The sequence below is a fragment of the Parasteatoda tepidariorum genome, chromosome 12 (genome assembly GCF_982258835.1).
Source record: "Parasteatoda tepidariorum strain Cologne lab strain chromosome 12, Ptep-v5.0, whole genome shotgun sequence".
NCBI classification, from domain to species: domain Eukaryota; kingdom Metazoa; phylum Arthropoda; class Arachnida; order Araneae; family Theridiidae; genus Parasteatoda; species Parasteatoda tepidariorum.
The window spans coordinates 64,139,343-64,159,258 of NC_141766.1; the positions used below are offsets into that span (position 1 = coordinate 64,139,343).

At 27.2% G+C, this 19,916-nt stretch overlaps 1 protein-coding gene across 3 annotated transcripts in view; it reads right to left on the bottom strand.

The window, feature by feature from the left end:
• Positions 1 to 19,916, bottom strand: part of LOC107440714 (uncharacterized) — a 147,382-nt gene that overhangs the window by 75,160 nt on the left and 52,306 nt on the right. For all 3 annotated transcript variants that reach the window (XM_016053699.4, XM_016053700.4, XM_016053701.5), the window contains one exon: positions 10,830 to 10,945. In XM_016053699.4, the coding sequence (XP_015909185.1) occupies positions 10,830 to 10,945 (116 nt within the window). The remainder of the gene's footprint in view (positions 1 to 10,829; positions 10,946 to 19,916) is intronic.

Genomic DNA, 19,916 nt, shown 5'->3' on the forward strand with positions numbered 1-19,916 from the left:
AGGGAGCACTGGTGGGGCAACTCCAAGTGGACCCATGAAAGAGGAAAGTCCGGAGAATCTCATCTAAGCATTCCTTGGAAATCTCTGTAGCGGAGCAAACGAAACCTCTTTTTCGCCTCTTTGGTTTTCTTTCTATGACAGCTCCGTTCTTTAACATAGTAGCAGTGTGCTCATTAGTTAATTTATTATTTTTTATATATATATATAGTATTGAAGAAGCATTTGATTAATCTTGCGCCCGTTTTCGTCAGGTCTTAATATCCTGCCTGGCTTCTAATGGTGGCAGTTGTGTAAGCAGAACAAACAGGCACAGGATTTTAAAAAGAGCAAATTAGTTTTATTTAATCACTATGTGATGATGAAAATCGAGAGAGTGAGAAAATCCTCGTGCTCCTCAATAAAAGTTAGGGAAAATCTTGCAAAGAAAATTCGTCAAATGTCTCGTTTTAGGGAATAAGGGAAATCTTAGTAATTGGTTTATTAAATAGGCCGCGCGATTCCCACAAAGAGCAAAGGGAAAAGTGTCTCACTTTTAATTAATGCATGCTTGAACCAAAAATAGATTAATAGACAGTATGTGAATTTTAAAGTGTGAGGAAAAGTGTTTCGTTTCGAATAATTAAGAAAAGGAATTACAGATATATATAAATATATATATATAAATATATATATATATATATATATATATATATATAATTTTGGTGGTTTACAAAAGTGCCGAGGCACAGTGGTTGAGAATCAATGGTTTATATTATAACAAACAGGATCTAGCAAACATATTTCTGGAATTCATTCTATGAACTCAGATCACAGTTTAAATCCAGAGAAATCCTAATGATAAAAAAGCCACAAACTGTGGGCAGTTAAAAATAATAGTTGCGGTGTAATGGCCTTCAGCAATGAAAATTTTTTTTAGGTGCTTGATTTTTTTTTAAATTAAGAAAACAAAAAGACATCATTATCTTAATTTAATGAAATAAATCGCAACAGATGTGACGCACCGCATTGTGATAATAAACACGAAAAATTACAAATTATAAAAAGAAAAAAAATTAAAACAAGCTGAATATAATTTTGAGCGGTAATAATAAATGGCGCATTCAAAATTACACTGAAAAACATTTTCCCCCTGTTACAGGAGATTTTTTGAACAGATATTAGATACTTTCGTATTGCTTATTTCAAATCTGCAGTTTACAGATTTTAATATCCTTTTTTCTTCACAAATAACACTTTTAATCGATTTTTTGTCAAAATGTACTATTTTAAAAAAGTTATATATAACGGGGGGTTGAGTAAATGCTGCAACAAACTTCCACAGAAGTTAGAGCACATCATCAGGATTAAAATTACATGCCCGGAAATGTCGTAATACGCCGCTAGGGGGCACTTCGGTTTACAAACTGTTTCTTAATGTGATTTTTCCTACACAATTTTAATAGTAATGATATGCTATAACTGATCTAGAAGTTAGTCGAAATATTTATGCTACCCCCTGTTATATATAACGTTGTTAAACTTATATATTTTGGTCAAAAAATAGATTAAAAATTTCATTTTAAAAAAAATCTATAGATTTAGGATCAAAACTATTTCAGATTTGAAATCCCAATGCTAAAATTATTCAAGATCAAAAAAATTGTTGAACTGCCAAAAATGGCATCCCCCCCCCCAAAAAAAAAAAATTACCACACCTCAACTATATAAATAAACTGGTTTTTGAATTTTTTAATATTTATCTATTTTGTTCTTTCCAGATCTCAATATAGTTTTGTTAAAAAAAACATCAAATTAACCCTTTTGACGCAGAATTTTCATGAAACATATTTTTAATATTTCTTTTTTCATTATTTTGTATTAGTTTAGGTCAGGGTTTAAGCTGAGTCTAAAAATTCATTAGCAAAAAAGCTAAAATCTGAAAAAAAGTTTTAGCAAAATGCTAAAATGCCATTAGGCTTATAAAATTACTTTATATCAAACAAGTACTGTAAGTTATCTGACAAAGAATAGCTTAATGTACAAGAATATCAAAAAGAATACCTATAACAAAAAAAAAACACATTTATTATTTATCAAAACATTTTGGTTTATAATTAACAATCTTCCTTTCTTTCATGTTTGCCCATTTTACAAATGCTTCTTGAAAGTTAAATGCACTTTCAGGGCCCTCAATATTAATCAATAACAAATTGTTTACATGGTTGATTAACAACCTGTTTCGAATATTAGTTTTAATCAAATTAAGGCAGCTAAAGCCCCTTTCACAGTCAACAGTGTGCATTGGTATTGTTGCACAATACTCTATAACAGAAGTTATTAATGGGTACTGTTCAGACACAACATTGGTATATAAAATCTTGTCTGATCAATCCTTCTTGTTTGATCAAGTTTTTTTCATGGATGTTAGCGTCATGGTTTTTCGCGGAAGCTTTTTTTTTAATGGAATTTAGTAAAATCCTTTAGCAAAAATGCGAAAATGCTTTGTTGAATTTTAGCATTTTTGAGGGGTCTTTTCGCATTTTACGAAAAAAGCTACCGTAGCGGAAACCCTGGTTTAGGTCAAAATAAGTGATATACTGATAATAAGTGTACAATATAAATATTATATTTTGCATTTTAATAACTTTTGGATATGAAATACAGCATCAAACACTGGTATCCCTTTTTAGGTTATAAGGGAAATTTTTCAAACATGGCTCAATTCTAAACAATTATTTTTTAAACTTGCACTTATTTAGGTCTAAGAGAAACAGTAATTGATCATAGAAATTTCGTAATTTACAAAACCAATTATTGATAAATTTTAGAATATGTATGGAAAAAAAATGTCGAACTACTTTTTTGGACTTTATATTTTAAGACAAATATAATTTCGAGAAGGTAACAGATTTTTTTATTAACAATTAGACTGTTTTTCGTAATTAAAAAAAATATTTTTTTATTTGTAATCAGAGCGTCAGTAAAAATAAATAAAAGGGACACCGATGTCCTACCTGTGTCAAGGGATTAATAATTGAGGGATTTATGAAGATTAAATTTATGAAGAAATTAAATATTATAAAATAAAAAAATTACTAATTATAAAAAATTATTTTCTATTCATAATAATTTACTTTATTTGAATTTTTAAACAGTTAAATTAAAATTCGGTAATATTTTATACTTGAAATAAAATATAATATCATTAACTTTGATCTTTATTTTACGTTTAAATCAGCTATAAAAATTTAATATAAATAATAATAATTTAGTATAAATTAGTCCTTGTTTATTTATTGATTGATAGGAGCTTTTAATAAAAAAGTTGAAGAGTATCTTCATTTTTATTGATATTTTATAGATGGTTAATTGTTAGAAAAAGTAATTCCTTTAACTCTTAAATTAATGTATACACATCAGTACATTTAAGACATATGGGCACGTCAGTGCATTTAGTTAATAAAGTACAACGAAGCAGTACAGTACATCGTATTAGTATAGTACATCGAAGAAGTTTTCACGTCAGTGCAATTAAATATAAAAAACATTAGGACGCCAGTGCATATAAATTAAGGGACATCAGTAGATTGAAGAGTTATGAGCACGTCAGTGCAGTTAAATTAATATACGCTAGTGCAGGGGTGGCGAACCTTTATACACCAACGAGCCATTTTTTCTAAAACAATTTTTTAATGAGGTAGTAGACGTGCCGTCAAATAATTTTGACTTCGTGATTATTGGGAAAATAATAATACTAAATACTATCAACTCAAAACACTTTATTTACAATGAAAAAAAAAATACATTTTGCAATATCTCAGTTATACGAGTAATTCTACTTAAAGTTGTACTTCTGTTGCTGCAGATTCTAAAGAATAGTTCTGTTGTTGCAGATAAGATGACAAATAACTTATATTATGTTGTAAGATGTTAGTTTAAGCAGGACTGTTAATTTTTTTGCTAGTTATTTATAGTTAGCTTGTTTTTATGGTTATTAATCGTTTTTTAGCATTAATTGTTAATTTTTTTATTAATTGTTTATTATTTCGTTTGTTTCTTGTGAATTTTAATTTAATTGTTACATATACTTCACAGTGTAATATCATTTGTGTAATAACAATTCATAGTGCAATAACAATTGTGATAGGTGGAGTGCCCAAAATATTGTGTCGCGTGCCATAAATGGCACGCGTGCCGTTGGTTCGCGATCCCTGCGCTAGTGCATCATAGTGTTGTGAATGTCAGTGCATCTAGTTAACTAAAACAAAGTATTAAAGTACGTCAGTACTTTTGATTTCATACATGGCATTGTATGTAAAGTTAGAAGTGTTTTTAGAATAAGATAATTTATGCACATCAGTGTATTCAGTTTAAGGGGCATCCCGTATTAAATTTATGTATATCAGTATGCTAAGTGAAATTATTATTCTTTTTTTATAATTTGTGGAATTATATAACTACATCAGTAGTTTTCTTTGCATCCAACGTTGTTTATAAACATATTATTCTATTAGTGTTCTAAATGGTTTTGATTGTTGTTAATAATACTCTTTAGTAACTTAATCCTTTCATAATTTTGTATAAATGAAAATTCCTTTCAACTAAAAATCAAGGCTAAAATAGAACGAGCTGGGGGAAAAAACATTCATTTTCTCCAAGACATAAAAAAAATAATTCGGTAAGATTAGTAACGAATTGTTATCTCAATTAATGTCCTATTGTTTTCATCATAATCTAAAAATCATTTCTAGCGTTTCTAAGTTTTAAGGGTGATTGAACTACTCCATAAAAAAATACAACGCTACTTTCTGCTCTTTAGCAACTCAAAATTGAAATTACTGAAATTCGCAAATTTTCGGAAATATTAAGTGCATACATGTGAGACCGAAATATTTTTTTGTTATTTATTTATTTATTTACGATTTGTTTAATGCCACGGGCAAACCTTTTTTTTTTTACATTATAGAATGTCGAAATATTTGGATGAGTCGTGATAACTCATGGGATAGAGCATTCGCCTATCAATGAAGTGAACCGGATTCGAATCCCAGCAATGACTGGTCAACCACAGTGCTGACGTAAATATCCTCAGCGGTAGACGTATCATGGTATAGAGTCTCCTTGCCATCAGGCTAACCGTTGGAGGTTTTCGTGGTTTTCCACTCCATGTAATGCAAATGCGGGTTATTTCAATCAAAAAGTCCTCCACGAAGTCAAATTTCTCCCAATACTTGTCTTCTGGATTGAGCTCAAAATTACAAGGTTACGGCGTTGAACATTAGTAGTCGTAAACCGAAAAAGTGGGTCAGCTGTTCAAAGAAGGTTATAAAAAAATAGTAATAAATATTTATGAGTCTGATTTTCGTTTTAATACGAAAAATGTCTTACCATTCATTTTTTGAAAACGTAAATTAGATCTTATGCAATCAAAACGAAATCTATTGCGATCAAAACAGTACTTTTAACTATAGCCAAGGAGAATTTCTCTGAATTGAAAATGCACATTCCAATTTTTCGTGCGACACTAATATAAATGTCAAAAGGAATTAATAATGTAGTAGTTGCAAATAAGTATTTAAGAACTACTGTAAATGCGTGTCATGAATTGAAACCAGTTGCAATTTACATTGTAATTTTAAACCCATTGCTTTACCTTATTCAATTTTTGTTACATGTAGAAGTTATCAAAACTGTTCATCAACTTTATTCGTCAATTAATAATCCCACCTGAAATTTACAATGATTAGTCATATTCAAATATTTCTTTACCCTTTAAATTATCGTTTGCGATCCCACGGCACAAAATAAATAAATAAATAAACAATAGATAAAAAAAATAATAATAACTATATTGTTAAAATAAACTGTTGGGAAGACCAGATAAAAAAAAATTTTTTTAAACTGGCTTAAGACGGTTATTATTTTGAAGAAAACGATTACAAAATTACCTGTTGTTTTCGTCAAGAAAATTATGTAAAACTAAGTGAATGCATTCAATTTTATTTGTTAGATAAATTTTAAGCTTTCATGTTTGAGGAGTGCTGACATCTAGTTTTAAATAAACTAACTAACTAGTTTAAAATAATCTCTATATTACAAATAGTCTGGTACTGTCTTCTGGCGTATAGATTAAGAAATAAATATGTTTTCGGGTATAAGAAATAGATTGTTTAAATCTTTGCGGCGACTTACTTTTGAACACTTCAGGCCGGAAATATCACGGGCACTAGAAAAAAGTGTGTGAAATTTCACCCCGCCATTTTGACGTAATCGGGAAGGAAGGGATTAAACAAAATACTTGAGAAAATACTATTCGTACCATATTTCACATATGGGGTAGCTACTCCCATATTTTGATAGTCGAGAATCCGAATCTAACAACAGAAAGATATATATACTAAGAGAAAGTGCGATTTTTAGCACTCATTAATTTGCATATTTAAGATCAACCTCTTGAACTATTGAGATTAACACTTGTGATTGATACGTGATTAACATTGATATGTGAAAATCTGATCATCAGAGGAAAATTTATTACAGGGCGTTTTTTTTTTCTCACTAAACTTGCAAATAAAAACGAAAGGAATTATATTGTCAAGGTCATTCCGTAAACAAGTTTTAATAACCCTCTGAAAAAATGCAAATTAACAGCAAAAGATAATTTGCTTAAAAGAAAATCAGGTTTAAATCTAGTGAAATGTGGGAAGTCAATGAACCACACCCACATAACAAATAAGAAATGACCAATTAGAATATTTTATAGGAATCTACAAAGAGACAGCAGCAGAAGATTGATCCGCATTCTAACTTGTTTACAGTAAATGTTATTTGTTATTTTTCTAATCCCACCAGTGCGTTCTACGCTTTTTGCACTTTGTGAATTACGACAATAAGATAACCAAAACAAGCTAACATTTTTTTTCAGATTTCATCAGTTGATATTTTGTAAAGAAGTCAACGTCCTCCACCCACTTTAAATTTTCTTGCAGAACTATGAAATCAACTTCAAGGCGGGGGGGGGGGATAAGACTATAAACTGAACATGAAAGTTTTTTTTTTTTTTAATTTTATTTTTATGAAATTGCAATTGCAGAGATGCCAACTTGCTCCGGACAAACAATATATATTTTAAAGCGGTAGTTTATCAATTGTGATTCTTGGTTTAATAAATTCAATTTAGCAGATGTTTATCCACCACTATTTCTAAATAATTCGTAGGCTTACATAATTCTCCACTTTATAGCACTTATGTCATGCTATACCTTTTAAAAAGCAAGCTAAAATAGTCAAATATTTGAAAAATTTACTTGTAGTTATTTACCGTTTTTTTAATAATTTTGCCGTCGCCGGAGCAGTTGGCATCTCTGCAATTGATATCGAAAATAAATTATTTTGTATAATTAGTATATCTTTACAAATAACAAGTTAGTGAAAAAGTTTTTGCATCACGATCTGCAAATATTCGAACTTTCTGAACCTAATAAATCTTAAAAAGCATTGAGATGTCTTTACAAATACCATCAATAGCATCTTTACGCATGGGCACTGCTCGGCGGCCCCAGGCATTCAGGGGTTCTTGAGAATTTCACTTTTTATAAATTGTATTAAAAAAAAAAGCCAAGAATAAACAGGAAAGCCAAGAAAATATTTAACACGATTTCGCTTCCTTGTTGCAGTATGTCTGTTGCATGTGACAGCAAACCTGTTTCCTGGCTAGCGTATGAGCATAAGAGCATGAGCAGTTTTCTTTTGTATCTAGTTTTTGCTTCATAGCTCATTTTATTATTAATTTTTTTAAATTATATTACTGTTTCTTTATATTTATATTGCTGTTTTTTATATATATATTAGTATTTTCTTATGTTTATATTATTATTTGATTGAATTATCGAACCTTCATAAATTGCCGAAATAAGCTCTGCGTCATATTTCTTACAAAATATTGAATTAATAATACAAAAAAAATTCTTTCTTTATTTATTAATTTTGTCCTATAAATTTGTCCATTCATTTATAATACTTAATTATCTAAGCTATTTATAGAAAGAAAATGCATTTTTTTCTGTATAATTTTTTTTAGAATATTACATGTATTTTTATTTTATTAAAAAAAAATTAATGAATGGAATATTAAATAATGCAAATAAAAAAGTTAGAAAAAATGCAGAACTGAAATTATTTTACACTTTACTATCAGAAGTCTTGTAAAGAAAATTACTATTATTATTTTTTTTCTTCTCAAAACCTTATTGTGCATAATATTTAGAGTATTGCAAATGTACTAAATTTTCAACTTTACATTTTGTATAGAAGTGGAAGTGATAAAAAGAATTTTATTTCCATATAGAAATACCTCATTATAGTTTTTTGTCCTTATATTTTCACGTTGATAGGTATTTATGAGATAAATATTCCACAATACAGAATTTTCGAGTATTACACAACCTTCACTTTGAATTTTAAAATGGGTACCTTTTATTATTTTGCGACAATTTAATCCATGACCATTCGGTACCATTTTATGAGAGGTATAGGATTGTGTGAGTGTTTTTCTTTTTTCATTTATGCCTTACCTTTTCAAGAATTACTTTTGTCGAAAAAAAAGAAAAAAAATTAAAGTTTTGTAAAAAAAAAAAAAAAAAAGGAAAAAGGATAGCGCTTTAAATATGCAATGCCACTTCCCTGCTGAATGGTCTAAAGTCGGGACGGTTAGCTGACATGACTACTGGTAGCTATAATCCATAACAATCCACGCAAAAATTCCTAAAAGATTGATTTCAGTATCTTAACTATCAACGATAGGCACATGAAGCCTACCGCATAAAAGAGAAATATAATGAAAATTTTGTTTCTGTTTTTAAATCTGATTCGTTTACTTAATATATGAAAAATTACAAAAGTATTCCTAATCTTTCTTGCTTTTTTAAACTCATGAAAGTTCCATAGTGTAAGTAAGTCATAATATTAATTTGTTGCTATAGAAAAAAATTTCAGAAGGAAAAAATGAATTTGTTTTACTCATTTCTATAAATAAGTTTTATCTAATCAGGATTTCTTCACACTTCCATAGAATAAAAAATTTACACTCAAAAATATATATTAATTACATTAAAATATTTTTATTTTTTAATGCAAAAAATAAAAGCTAAAGATCTGATTTATCCTGCAAATAAAAATTTAAGTAGTTCTATTTATGAAGTTATTTCAACGAAACCTTAAGGTTTTGTCCACCTTTTCAGTATATATAAAATATTCTATATATTCAAAAAAAAATTTTTTTTTTTTTTTTAAATTTTTTTTTTTTTAAAATTTATAATTTTTATATTCAGATTTCAGCGAAAACATGCTAAAACTTTTCAATCCAAATTTTAGTTTTGGTAATAGTTTCCCATTTATGGTACTTAAACCAAGAGCAGTACTGAATTGAAAATACTTTTTTACAATTATAATTACCTACAGCTTCAACAAAATAATAAAGTTTATTGCCTTTTTCCCTCTAGCATTTGCTTTGCCTCTCTTTATAAAGCATCATAATAGTGTTTTTAAAAACAATTTTCTAATAAAATCGAAATTCCAGTATTTAAAAATAATTGCTTTTTAAATAATGGCAAATAAAAAGTAAAATTTGTTCTTCGTAAAAAAAAGTATATAATTAATTAAAAAATACAGCTTTCTAATCTTTTATCAGGCCACCTTTTTTCTTATTTCGCGGAACATTTTATTTTTATTTTTGAATAATATTAAGAACAATGCATTGATATTTTATTCTCCGTTTAATAAAATCAATTTGAAGTTATTTTTATTAGTATAAAAAGAATTAATTCAAACAGCTTGATATTTATTTGAATGACAATTTAAGTTCTAGTTCAAGTTAAGTTCTTGTCAAAATTCCGCGTAAGATTGACTATTAATATTCATTTCACTACTACTAAAGAATATCCACAATAAAGAGCAAAAAAAGTTAACTGCTACGAATGATTTCTAAATTTTTAGCAATTAATTAAAATGTTTTTAAAGAATTAATGTGTCTGTCAATGCATTTTTCATAATTAACAAAACGCACTCAAATAGTTAATACCTCAATGAGATTAGGATCTCGCTTTATAATTTTAAAAATTTATAGCAAACGAAATGGAATTTCTAAAGTTAGAAACACTGTCTCTAAATAAACACCTATCATCATATATTTTTAAAGAATTTTAATCAAATTATTTTAAAAATTTATGTTCTTTTTTTATACATTTGAAAAAAATACAACTACGGTTTATATAAATAAAAAAATTTGAAATACATTTTTATTTAATTCTCTAAAAGTATTTTGAATTATTAGCTAAAAACTAGTTGTATAAATTTCTTCTTCAATGAGTTTCTTTTACACATTATTAATTATACATGCACACGTAAACATAATATATATTTAAATACATATATGTTTAATTTTTGCTCTTCATTGCAGATATTCTCCAGTGGTAACAACATGACTATTAATAATCATTGCAAAGAAGCAGTTGCGTTCGGTATGAAGCCACCTTAAGTAAGATTGGCAACAAAAGCGCCATGTTAAGATTGGAAACTGAAGTGCAAAGGTACAAGAGTGGCAACTGAAGTGCTCAATATTTCAACTATAAAAAGTTAATTTTTGGGAAACTTACTGATGTTTTGATATTCATGAAATATTAGGCCTACTCCTCAAGAAAGGAACCGAATATTTTTGCAGTATATGTGGGAGACATTTACTTAGAAATATAATTCCTTACAATTCTCTTACCTGCAATCCATGTCTAAATTTTAAATTCTGCAGTACACACATATTTTCTGTTCAAAAAATTGTTCAAAACTAGAAAACTCACTTTTCCTTTGCGATTCATGTAGAACTTTCCTGAGATGATCTCCGGGTGGGGCACATCGTTGAACAGAAAGTTTACTGAACTCCTGCATCCATTCACCAGATATGGCTTTAAGTTGCCTATTAAAAATAAATAGAACTAAATAATAAGAATAAACTACCCAAATAAGGATACGAAACAATTGAACTACCATAACCCAAATAATACAGGCTAATTCAAAATGAAAATAGCAATTACAAACGGCTATAACTATTTAATGAAAAAAAATTTATCGATATAATTTACACAAAATGTAGAAAAATTTTGTATGCATGCGTCACAGATTATCTAAGTGACTTCCCTTCGACACACGGACAACATCTAGGCCAGGGATGTCGAACCAATGGCACGCGTGCCATTTATGGCACCCGACACAATATTTTTGGCACGCCACCGATCACATTTGTTATTACACTATGAATTGTTATTACATAAATGCTGTTACCCTATAAAGCATATGTAACAATTAAATTAAAATTCACAAAAAACACGCAAAATAATAAACAATTATTAATGAAAAAAATTTACAATTAATGCTAAAAAAGCAATTAATAACCATAAAAAACAATCTAACAATAAATAACTAATAAAAAAATAAACAGTCCTGCTTAAACTAACATCTTACAACCTAATATAAGTTATTTGTCATCTAATCTGCAACAACAGAAGTCACACTGATGTTACTTTAAGTTGAATTACGTGTATAACTGAGACATTGCAAAATATTTTTTTTCTTCAATGTAATTAAAGAGTTTTGAGTTAATAGTATTTAGCATTATTATTTTCCCAATAATCACAAAGGCAAAATTATTTGACGGCACGTCTATGACCTCATTAAACAATTTTTTGGAAAAAATGGCACGTTGATGTATAAAGGTTCGCCACCCCTGATCTAGGCGGTAGTTCATTTCACGCTTACCATTTTATTAACAAATAAATAAAATTGCATTTCAAAAAGATATTTAATCACTTTCTAAGTAGCCGAGGTGCTCCAAATTCAACTTGTATTCTATGGAGAAAACAAGTTATAATTGCTTCCGAATCACTGAAAGTTAAATTTATAGTCATTTTTTGCAGGGAATCTTTTAATGAAAATAAAAATTTTCAATTAACTCTTTGAAAGATTTTTAATGCTAACCTCATATTTTGTGATCCTAGAGCCAAACCTAGAAAGTTTTGTTGTTTTATTGTTGACAATTCTGTTGTTAAAAAAATTTCCTGGTCCACAAGCTGTTTTTTTTTTCATTCTAATTTCTAAAAAAACATTATTCTAATTTTTATTCAAACTTTCTGGGTATTTTTGCTCAAAGTTAAGTGAAAAATATTTTTATTGTGGATCTCAAGTTAATATTCATATGAAAAACATAGAATTTTAAAGAATTTTTAAAGGGAATACAAAACATACAAAAAGCAGCGACATACATACTTTTTGGGCTTTCTGCGACAAACTTCTCTAGCACTAATATCTTTCTGCAAGATACTTTTAATAATAACAAATATACATGTTACTAATTAAAAAAAAGCGATAATTACCCCCCCCCCCAAAGCGATAGAATCATTGCTTTAAAAATTAAATATTCATTAGAGCGATTCGAATTTTCCATATTGTCAGAAATATATCGGAATATTTAAAAACCACTCGAAAATCAATAACATCCAAAAATGCAACATTAAATTTTACGTGTAGCAATAATATTAACTGAGAAATAACTGGAATTTCAAAAACCCTGTGGAATTCGGTAGCACTAACAATAAAAGGTCGAAAAACGATGAAATCGTCGCATTAAAAATAAATAATTGATCAGTTTCGCGTATGATAAAATTGCATAAAAAGCGACAGGATTTGTTTTTTTGTGTTTTTTTTAAGAAACGTGAAAATTCGTAACAATAAATATCGAAAAAGCGATCGAAATACCGCATGGATTAATGAGAATATCGGCTCATAACGAATGATTTCTTGAATCCGCTATTCGTGTGCCGTAATAAATATAGTGCTAAAATATCTACTGGAGCTCTGTGCTTTTTGACAATATAAATTGCAATCATTTTCCGACCACTATAAACAGAATTCAATACCATTTTATTGACAAATAGAAAATATCTCAAAAAGATATTTGATCACTTTCCTAGTAGCCGAAGTGCTCAAATTTAACTCTTAGTCTATGGACAAAACAAGTTACGATTGCTTCCAAATCACTGAAAGCTAAGTTCAAGGTCATTTTATCACTGAAAAGAATTTTTCGTTAAAATAAAAATCAAATCCTTCTTATATTGAGTTTTGTATAAAAGTGGTTGACTGATATAATGATTAGTTTATTACAGACATTATGCTTTTATATTGTATTGTATTGAACACTAATTTAAATGTCAATTTACAAATAGTCTGAAACATAGATTAAAGAAAAAATCTAGCAGCTTATAGTTTATTGATAATTTTCTTATTTTGTTTACATAATCTGCTTGCTGGAGCAAAACGATTGTTGTTTCCCTGTCAGTCTGACCTCAGCACAGTGAGTGAGGGTTTAAACGCAAATATTTTAAAATGATTGTAATAAGTGGCGAACCATATACAAAAGACAAAAATTTAATTATAATCAATTGGAAAAGTTGTCTTTAAAAACAATTTAATTCAAAAAAATAACTTTTATGTCAAATTGTTCTATTTTAAATCAATTAAATTAAGAAAAACAACAGTTACCAACCAATACCAAAGATACAGACGAATTTTTAAATTTATTAATAGTTAAAATGAATTAACTTATCTTTTTTATCGTCTTCAGAATCTTTGATGTGCACACATAATCTAATATTATCTTAATTATGATTTTAAAGAAGGATTAGGAAAGGCGAATTCACTAACAGAATACAGTGAATTCTCACTTATGCACCAGACTTTGGGATCAAGAGAATAAGGCGGGAAAAATTCATAAGTCAAAAGTCCATTCAAAGTTCTAAAACGCAATATAAATTTCAATGAGAGCATACATAAAATTATTTCAAGAGAATAAACGTTAACATTTATAATGGTTTTATGTTTATACTATAACTATACAAAGAAGAAAAATTGTAATTTACCTAATAATTTATTTATCTATAAAATAGTACATAATAGATGTTTGTTTACTTATTTATTTTTTGCCGAAAATTTCAAAAACAGTACATTTATACAAATAAGAAAAAGTAGCTAAAAAACTTTCAGTAGCTGAATTAAACTGCAAATAGTCATAAATAGTTGCTAAACCTTCTAACGCGTTTTTATGATTTCGAGGAATTTTATCGTCATCACCGTTTTTGCAAAAACTGAATAGTAATCGTGATAACTTACATTCCTTTATCAAAAACAAATGTTTTAATTAGTGGTGGAGAAAAAACGGTGCGTGATAAATTTTTAAGGCATGTGTAAGAGTCAACACATTCTGCACAATAGGTTGTTCTATTATGGTCACCTAACAGGCCACCCTTTTTTCTTTATTTACCCAAGATGTATATCTGACTGTAAAAAAGTGATCTTTCATATTCTAGGTGACCTTCTTCTAGAAAGTGTAGGAGTAAAATTAATAGTTGTTGTTCATTTACGTCGCACTAGAGCTGCACAATGGGCTATTGGCGACGGTCTGGGAAACATCCCTGAGGATGATCTGAAGACATGCCATCACAATTTTGATCCTCTGCAGAGGAGATGGCACCCCCGCTTCGGTAGCCCGACGACCTGCACGCGAAGTCGAGCACTGTAAAATTAATAGATGGGCTTAAGCTAAGGTTTTTTCCTTAAAGATGGATAGGTTTTCAATATGGGTGGCATAACAGATAAGACACCTTATTCAAAATCATAGGAAACATTTCTTCCTAGAAACAATAAAGGTGAAAAAGTCTCAAGGGGAAGAAAAATGAACTAATTCACTAGATCCAGCAACATATTTCATTTATCATTCATATATTTAAATAACAAAAATTGTTTATTTGCTTTAATTTTTAATCTAAAAACTTTTTTCTAAAAAAATGTGATTTTTTTTCCTATTTAAAGGGGGGGGGGATTAAGTTTTTGTCTATTCTAAAAAACAATTTCGAGCGTAATTGAAATATTTATTTTCAGAACGACGCATAAACAAATGATAATTATCATTAATTTCCTATATAATGATCAAGGACCTTTGAAACTTTCGTATATATGAAAAAGGCGCATAAAAGAGGTGGTGCCTAAGTGAGAGGTCACTGTATGTTGTTTTATATTAAAATAATGGTTATTAATTTTCATTTTAATAGTTCTTTGCCCTATTCAATGAAAAAAAGTGTTATATTTTTAAATTATATTAATGTAAATAAAATATTTTTTTATATTAAGTACAATAACATTTTGATTATGAAAACACAATCAATATTTAAAAACCAACCTTCTTATAATTTCCTTTAAAAAGCAACCTTTCAAATATCTTAAAAAATAATAAGGTTAGAGAAAGATTTTTTTAACGATAAAGTACTGATTTGAAGGATCTTGGAACTAACCTATACAGTATTAAATGCCTTCCAAGACATTATTTTGCAAAAAAAATTTTTGCAATAAGAAAATATATTTTTAGTCTAAGCAAGTAAAAGGTCTCGTAAAAGTTAATTCTTAAAAAATAAATAAAATGTGTTAGTAAATTTAATTTATGGCAACTAAAAAATACTGTTAATAACACCTACACTTCGCTTATTTATCTATTCTTAAATCGCAGAAAATCTTTCAATTTAAGGCAAAAAATACATCCTTACGAAAAAAGTGTTAAAAGTATATATTGAAACTGGTTAAAGTGGAAACTGGTAAAGTGGAAAGAGCTACACCAATGCACAGAAATTGGCAACTATTTTTTCTGTATTAAATGAAAGGGAAGGACAACCCGCTCTCACTGCCCTTTGATGACATTGTCTTTTTATTCATATTTTATTTAAAAAATTAACTGCTTAAATGATAATTACACATTTTTAAAATAATCTATGATAATAGGTTCAATTCTGATACCATTACAAATATTTACTTTGTTAGGATTATTCTCAACTGGTTAAATTTTTATATGTTTCTCTTTTTGGAAGGAGGGTGTATTAATAAATTTTTTAAGAGTTGTTAAATTAAAAAATTATTTTTTAAAAAAACACCTTTTTTTAAAAAAATACACCTTTAAATATTTATTTTTCTCATAATTTTCAGGAAAAAGCTCTCAAATTTAACAATAAAATTTTTTTGTTCCTGAAAAAAATATGTGCACAATGATTGTATTTTAGCATGTCTTTTTTTTTTTTTTTTTCATTAACTACAAATTTCTCTCTCATTTTGATAATGAGTTAGAATTACTTTTTGAAATATATACGTAAAATAGTATTACAGGGTAATTTAACAATTGTTGAGGATCAAATCCAGCTATTACATAATATTACACATTTTGATAAATATTTACGGTGTTAAGTAGGAGCCAAACTCAATGTATCTTTTCTGTGAGGAAGCACCTTGCCCTTTTTCATTCCAAGGGAGAACTCGGTAGTATGTGTGTAATGAAGAATATAACAAAAATTTTTAGTAAAAAAAAAAAAGGAAATAAATAAATAAAAAATTAAAAGAAATTTCTTCAAAGATGTAAACGATGTTAGTATAATAATGTAAACTTGTCTTTTTTTGTCTTTACATCTATACCAGTTATATATAGACATTACAGGAATCGTGGTACGGTCGAATCTGTCATTGATTTTTTTTTTTTTAAATTACAACTGTTCTTATCTAATTCTTGTGCTTTGCATGTAAGGAAAACATATGAATTTCAGAAAGCATCACCATTAAAGTAATTTAAAAAGTTATTAAAATATAAAGTTATTAAAGTATTGGAAAATTATTTACTTTTTCAACTAGCAAATTTGGAGCAAAATTTTTTTATTACTGAACTGGTTTCAATTTCATTACATGTTATTGTTCTGATGCATATTTTCATTTGAAAAATATAGTAAAATTTGAATTTTTTTTTGTCGAAGGAATACAGTTAAAAATTTAATCATAAAAGTAAAGCGAAAAAGAAATAGAAATACTATTGATAAATTCGTATCAGTATGTAATATTTTTATATATTCAAAAAAGTAATTTTTCCTCTATACCTTTCCTTGAAACAATAATTTACATTAGAATATCATAATTATTTTAAATAAGTAATAAAATTGAACACCATAACATAAAGAAGAAAAAGAAAACAAACAAAAAGTTTTTGAAAATTGATTAAATATTTCCTAAGAAAAGGTGTGAGCAAAATAAAAAAAATGAACACCCTGAATAATTTTTCATTTTTAAAAGTCAGATTTTCATGTACTAGGCGTCAATCTTCATGGGTTCGTGAGTCGAATCTTAATGTGCTAAATAATTAATACGGATGATATTTTAATTACATAATAAATTACAAAATCAGACATAAAAACCTACTTTCTCTAAATAAATATACCTTATTTCTGATCCTTAAAATTTAGATGTTTGCTTGTCGAAGTTTGGAAAATATGGTCGCAATTGTTTAGGCAGGAGAACACTTAAAGTTATTTTCTCTTTTCGCGCATTTCGTTAAATCTAGAAAAACTAACTTTAAATTTATGTATTTTTTACTATGTTGCAATATATTTCAAAAAGAGTTATAGTAATATCACTGTTTTAATATTTTTGTGAAGACAGCGTTTGAATTTTAAGTTACGTTTTAAGCATATAAGTGCAAATGATTTAATTTTAAGCATTAAGTGATTTTTGTTTCCTCATTGTACTTTTATTTTTTTACTTGTTTGTTTCTACTTTTAGGCGAAAAGTTTGTCACAAAAACTGATATCCTTTCATTCTAAATATTAAGAGCTGATTGCGCATCCTCATTATGAGTATAGCATGTATTTAAAAGTAATTTTTCTTCTATACCTTTCCTTGAAACAATATTTGACATAAGAATACATAATTTTTAAATCAATTATTTATTATAAATCAGTCCATGCAATAAATTTATGATGTATGTAAAGAAGCCCGTAAATGATGCTCAGAGTGCTTTTCTCAGAAGTCTATGAAAGTAGATTTAATTTTTATTGATATTTTAAACTTTCCTTATAATATAACTATTTAAGAACAATTAAGAGTAGAACTGTTTAAAGAGGGTTGCAAAATGTTCGATTTATGTAACTTTTTTTTATCCTATATTATTTGAAATAAGTATTATAACACCTAATTTAAAATTTCCTTCTACTCTATATAAAACTATTTCAAGATGATTATAAAATCGAAATAAGTTGTATAACATCTGAAGTTAAAATTAAACGCAAGCAAGCTTGTCCAAACAATAAAAAGTAAAAAGTTTTTTTGATTTTTTTAAAAAAAATCAAAAAAGTCAGATTTTTTGATTTAAGTCGGATTTTTTTTATTTAAATCAGATTTTTTTTATTTTAATTCAAGTACACTGTAAAAACTTTGATTTATGACTAAAAAAACTTTCTAAATGTTTAATCAAAATTAAATTAATATTAAAACTATATTATAAGAATATTTTAGAAGCTCTAAGTACCTAAAATAATTTTTCATTTTAGTACATAGTTTTGAATGCCTAGTAACTACTTTGAAACAAAAGCATGATTGAAATTTAAAGACTAGATGAAATAGAGAATTTAAAGAATATTTTAACTATTAAAACAAAGTTTCAATACCAAATCATAATTTTAATTTAAAATAGTGATTTCTTTTTTTTTCCTCTTGATTTTTAAAATGACTAATTAAATGTAACAGATTGTGTTTGTAAATGTAGTCATTCATAAAAAAATAAATAAATATTTAATCTATATATTTTTATATTAAAATATTTATTTTTAATCCTATATCAAAATAGGTAAGTTAAGCAAAAAAAATTCTTTTTAAAAATCTATGTACTCATTTAAATTTTCTTTCTCACAAAATATCTTTATAGAAAATCTGATAATGTCAAAGATACTGTAAACATATTATGAGAAAAAAATACTTAAATGTTTACTTTAATCTGTACTTTCAATCTCAAGAATCAAGACTTTTAAAAATGTAATTACAAATGTGTTGTAATTTAACACATACCAAGAAAGAAAGTAATTTCATTAGCTAAAATTAATTAATGTAGCAATTTACTTAAAATAAATTTTAAAACTAAGAAAAGAAATAATAAAAGTATCAATAATTTAAAAAACTGTTTTTTAACTTTTAAAATCAATATATACATTAAAAAAAATCAGTTTATTTAAATCAATGATTTTTCAAAAAAAATCATTTGATTTAAATCATGATTTAAATCGTAATTAAAATCAAGCTGTATTAAATCAACAAACCCTGGTAATAAGAGTAGTGTTTTTTTTATTATTTTATTCGATGGATATTCTTCTTAACTATTTTTTATGTTTGTTACTTTTTAAAATAATTTTCGGTATCTATGCCCAATTTGTTCAACCCTATTATTAAACAAAAACTATCATTTTAAGTACATAAATTGACTATTTTGATTGTTAATAACACAATATTATAATTATTGTGATTCTTTTATAATGGTAAATCATTGGCATGATGTTAATTATCTCAACCGTTAAGAATAGCATTAATGACTATTTACCTAAACTTTATGTTAAAAATTGATCTTTTTAGTTATTTTTTTAAATATATTGTTTCTCTATATTACCTGCATTATTAATTGGAGAGGGTTCAACTCAGTGCTAACTAGAGTGAAGGAGTGTTGTAGTTTACTCTCAACAACATCAATCTAAGGTTAAATCTCATGAACAGCGTTTTCAAAATTTGCAAATGGACATATAAAAAGTCTCTCGTTCTATGTGGATCTTTGCAGTCTGCTCAAAATGTCATGAATTAATCCTGGACAGTATGATTTTTTCCTTGTGCTTTTCGATTTTCTAAAGGTTTTCGGTTTACTGGGTCCTATTTGACTTTGGAGTCACAACAACATACATGCATACTTCTTCCATTTAGACAGGAAGAAGACTTTCTTGTATATTTAAAGTGAATGTAAATTTTATGATTTATTATTCTATATTTGATTTAATAAA